We start from the raw sequence: 4,666 nt of genomic DNA, 5'->3' as shown, positions 1-4,666 counted from the left end.
ATATCTAAGTTTTATGAAGAATAAATCCTATTTATCATTTTACTTTGCTTTGAGTAGATTTTATATAAAAAGTTTTCTATCAACAATATTTACAAATGTATCCATGCAGGACCCTCAAACAGAATTTCTCCAGCTGTTTCTGCCTCACAATCACTAGAACTAAGCCAATATCCCACAGGCACACAAGGGTAAACACTACCCAGTTTTCCAGGCACAAAGGTAACCTACACGTTGGTGTAAGATGGGCCTAAGCTTTGACTGATGAGTTTGTTAATGGGATCATAGCTGAAGCATCTCTTGGTTGAGTTAGCATGGGGTCATAGATTATCAGCAGGATTAGAAATAGATGCTCAATAAAAAAGCAATATAAATTTTTTGTAAGTTCAGAAAGCTTCATGTGGTTATATTGTGAGCTGATAAACAAAAGCAGAAACCTGCTAAATCATGTTTTAAAACCTCAGGCTCCTAAGAAAACTTCATGCAGAACGGTGCTTTACTACATAGCCCTACAAATGCAGGTTCAGAATTATTTGGATTCAGGTGAGCATCATCATTCACATAATCTACCACCATTCTGGCCTTCTTGGATAAACCCTTACACCTAGCACAACTGGATACAAGAAGCAGTTAAAGGAAAACCACACAAATACTTCTTTTCTGACCTCATGGGACAATAAAAAAAATAAATTGCCCACAACACAAATGCAAGTACCCTGTTGCAGTGATGGTTAAAGTACCTGTTGCTTCTATAAAAATGAAAGATCATCAGAGGATGTTGCAGAAGATGACATATTCTGCAGATAAACACAGACTGCATGGGTAGGCAGTATGGCAACTCTAATGGATAATATTCCCAATACTTCTGCCAGGGATCAGTACTACAGGTGATTAGTGGTATTAGGATGGCTTTCCCTGGTAACTCAGCTCATAAAGAATCTGCCTGCAATGCAGGAGAACCTGGCTTGATTCCTTGGTGGGGAAGATCTGGAAAAGGGATAGGCTATCCAATCCAGTATTCTTGGGCTTCCCGGGTGGCTCCAGGGAAGCCACCTACAATATGGGAGATCTGGGTTTGATCCCAGGGTTGGGAATATCCCATAGAGAAGGGAACGCCACCCACTCCAGTATTCTGGCCTAGAGAATTCCATGGACTGTATAGTCCATGGGGTCGCAAAGAGTCAGACACAACTGAGGTGGTATTAGGGGCATAGAGTGAAAGGATGGGATTGTGCTTGGAATATTCAAGAGGTCATATCTGAAGTATGCATGAGAGGTCATATGGAGGTTTTCAAATAATGTGATAGGTATAATGAAGCTAATACAAAATGTGTGAAGATGAAGCTAGAAATAATTAATTTGTGATTGCTATTAAGATGTGGTCCATTTTCTCAATGAGCTCATAGCCTTGAGGGGAAATCTGAGAAAACATATTTAACATTAATGAGAAAAAAATCAGAATTCAGACTATGACATAAGCCACTGAAAACAAGGAGTCCGTGATTTAAATAGAAGGTTGTGAGTTTAGAAGAGAGAGCTGTCAGGAGAGACTATAAAAAAAAAAGACAGGATTTAAGGTCAGTTAAGAATTTGGATCCATAGATTAAAATGGAGAACATCTGAATGGAGAATAATAGAAGCACAGAAACAAATACACTTTTCTGACATCAAAAGTAGCCAATTTGATTTAAAAGTAGGTTAAAGATGAATAAGAAAGAACTCTGAATACTGGAACAGGAAAAATGGCCTATGTACCTATGGATCAAGCCTGGTAGATTAGAAAAAGCAATGGTTTTAGAAAAAGCAATGGTTTTTTACTTGTTGTCAACATGGCATTACAAAATCCCCCTGAATATCGTATTTTTCAACAGTAAAATAGATATCATCAGCTGCCATAAATAAATCACAGAGTCACTTTGAGAAAAAAACTTAGATAGTGATTGAGATACTCTGTACACACACACATACACAAAGTTAATGGAAATTTAATGAGCTGCTTAGGAAGTTAGAAGTCACTGGATGATTATAACCTAAAATATAATGATATGGAAAGGAGACAAGTTTAAAACAACTGCTGCAAATCCATACTATAATGGTTCTAAAAACCAAATTATTAAAAGGCTCTCTAAACAACAGGAAAAATCCAGGTGGAAACTAACTACCATGAATGTACAAGGAAGCCAGGTATATTTATTTTCCAATTAAATCCCTATAACAAAGGAATGAGATTCTCTGCTAAGTATGTGAAGACTGCAATCCAAGAACAGCAACTGACAAAATAGAATAAAACTTCTTTCTGAGGTACAGTGAGGGATATACTGAGTGTCTCAACACAGCACCCAAACAGCACAGGGGAAATGTGTAAGCAGAAGGGGTGATGCTGTGAAGGAAATAGGAACAATCATAGGAGATCTCACCTCTCCTTTATTTTATTACAGGAAAATAATCTCAACAAATGGCCTTGAGGAACCACAGCACCATCACCCAGTTTATTCTCATTGGGCTGTCTGACGACCCCCATATCCAAGTTCTGCTCTTTGTATTATTCCTGGAAACTTACCTCCAGACACTACTGGGGAACCTGACAATGATATTAGTGATCAGGACTGACTCCCACCTCCACACGCCCATGTACTTCTTCTTGAGTCATCTATCACTCCTAGACCTCTGCTTCTCTTCTGTCACTGTGCCCAAGCTCCTGAAGGACCTCCTGTCTGAGAAGAAGACCATCTCAGTAGAGGGCTGTCTGGCCCAGGTCTTCTTTGTGTTTCTTACTGTGGGAAATGAAGCCTGTCTGCTCTCAGTCACGGCCTATGACCATTATGCCGTCATCTGCCACCCCTTGCTCTATGACCAGGTGATGAGCAAGCAGCTCTGTCAGGGGCTGGTGTGGGGCTCCTGGGGCCTGGCCTCTCTCAATGCAGTCATCATTGCACTCTTGGCTATTAATCTGGATTTCTGTGATGCTCAAACTATCCACCACTACACCTGTGAGCTGCCCTCCCTCTTCCCCCTGTCTTGCTCTGATATCTCCATCAATATCAGTATCCTGTCCTTCTCCACTATATTCCTCGGGCTTGGAAACTTCCTCCCACTCTTCTTCTCCTATGTTCGTATTATATTCAACATTCTGAGCATCAGCTCCACCACAGGCAGAAGCAAAGCCTTCTCCACCTGCTCCTCCCACCTCATCTCAGTGATCCTGTTCTTTGGCTCAGGTATGCTTCGCTATCTCATGCCTCCCTCTGGTTCCTCCCTGGATTTGCTTTCTTCCTTACAATACAGTGTGATCACACCCATGCTGAATCCCCTTATCTACAGCCTAAGGAACAAGGAAGTAAAGACAGCTGTGAAAAGGACATTGGGAAAATATTCGCAATATTTTAGGCACTGAAGTAAGTTACATTTACTCATCAAAACTGCAAAGACTGAGCTTTCTCTTATGTTGCCCCTTCCTTCTCACGCTCGTTGCTCTCGCTCAGTCATGTCCATCTCTTTTAGAACTCATGTCTCCCATGTCTCCTGCACTGCCGGCAGATTCTTTACCACTGAGTCTTGGGGAAGCCCCCTTCCTGCCTCAACACAGAGTCAAATAGGGTACACAAAAGATCCTAGAGCTTGCCTGAGCACCACATCTTGTTATTGAAAAGTAGAGGCATATATTTTAAACTTCCATTTGAAAAGTCTATGCTCTATTGATTGGGAAAGAATATGAAAGCATTCTTCCACAAGCACACTAAGACAACAAATTAACTAGGGTGAAAAGTTAACATACATAGGTGGTTTGATTTCTCAAAAAAAATTAATAGGATAAAATTTACCAAAAACTCAATCTGAAATGCTTAATAATGAAAGATTCAAAAAAGTCTTTATATTTCATTTTAAAATGTTTAACTTTAATCAATAGCCCACCAGAAGGTTTGTGATCAAATCAGATTGGAGGAATTACAGCTAAAGTAACTAGCAATAAAAGAATAATTATCATATTACTTAATAAGACCATGTAATTTCTCCCCACTGCAGCTATATGAGGATAGATATAAGATTTAAATTTTGTTTGAGGAAAAAAAATCTACAAATATTGGCAATGATGAAATTTTCTACCTGGAAAATCTAAGAATTCCATTAGAAATGAAAAATTATTAGTACTCGAAGAGACTTAAATGATGCAAAAATCTTAATATATTGATACAAAAATAGTTTCTATACACCAAAATCTAGTGAACAGACAAAAAATATGTTAACATAGAAAATTATTCATTGCTATTACAACATCAACACAAAATCCCAGAATTAAACTTAACAATGAACCCTTAAAACTATATGAACAAAACAGCAAAACTGAACTGCTATTAAAGATGCTTAATGTAAGATTTCTTTATAAAGTATGTTTTCATCTTCAAATGACAAATATGTAATGAACATTTACATAAAACATAAGAATATTTATCACTGAATTATCAATAGCTATTGGGTTCCCTGGTGGCTCAGATGGTAAAGAATCTGCCTACAGTGCAGGAGAGACCCAGGTTTGATCCGGGTTGGGAAGATTCCCTGGAAGGGAATGGCTACCCACTTCAGTGTTCTCACCTGGAGAATTCCATGGACAGAGGGGCCTGGTAGGCCACAGTCTACAGGGTTACAAAGAGTCAGACATAACTGAGCAACT

At 38.9% G+C, this 4,666-nt stretch overlaps 1 protein-coding gene across 1 annotated transcript; it reads left to right on the top strand.

The window, feature by feature from the left end:
- LOC102172036 (olfactory receptor 8S1-like) lies at positions 2,453–3,391 on the top strand. The gene has a single exon (XM_005680126.2). The coding sequence runs from the start codon at positions 2,453–2,455 to the stop codon at positions 3,389–3,391; it is 939 nt and encodes a 312-aa protein (XP_005680183.2).

This window comes from Capra hircus, chromosome 5 (assembly GCF_001704415.2).
Source record: "Capra hircus breed San Clemente chromosome 5, ASM170441v1, whole genome shotgun sequence".
Classification (NCBI taxonomy): Eukaryota; Metazoa; Chordata; class Mammalia; order Artiodactyla; family Bovidae; genus Capra; species Capra hircus.
The sequence above is the reverse complement of the archived record's forward strand: the minus strand, read 5'-3'. Positions and strand labels throughout refer to the sequence as shown.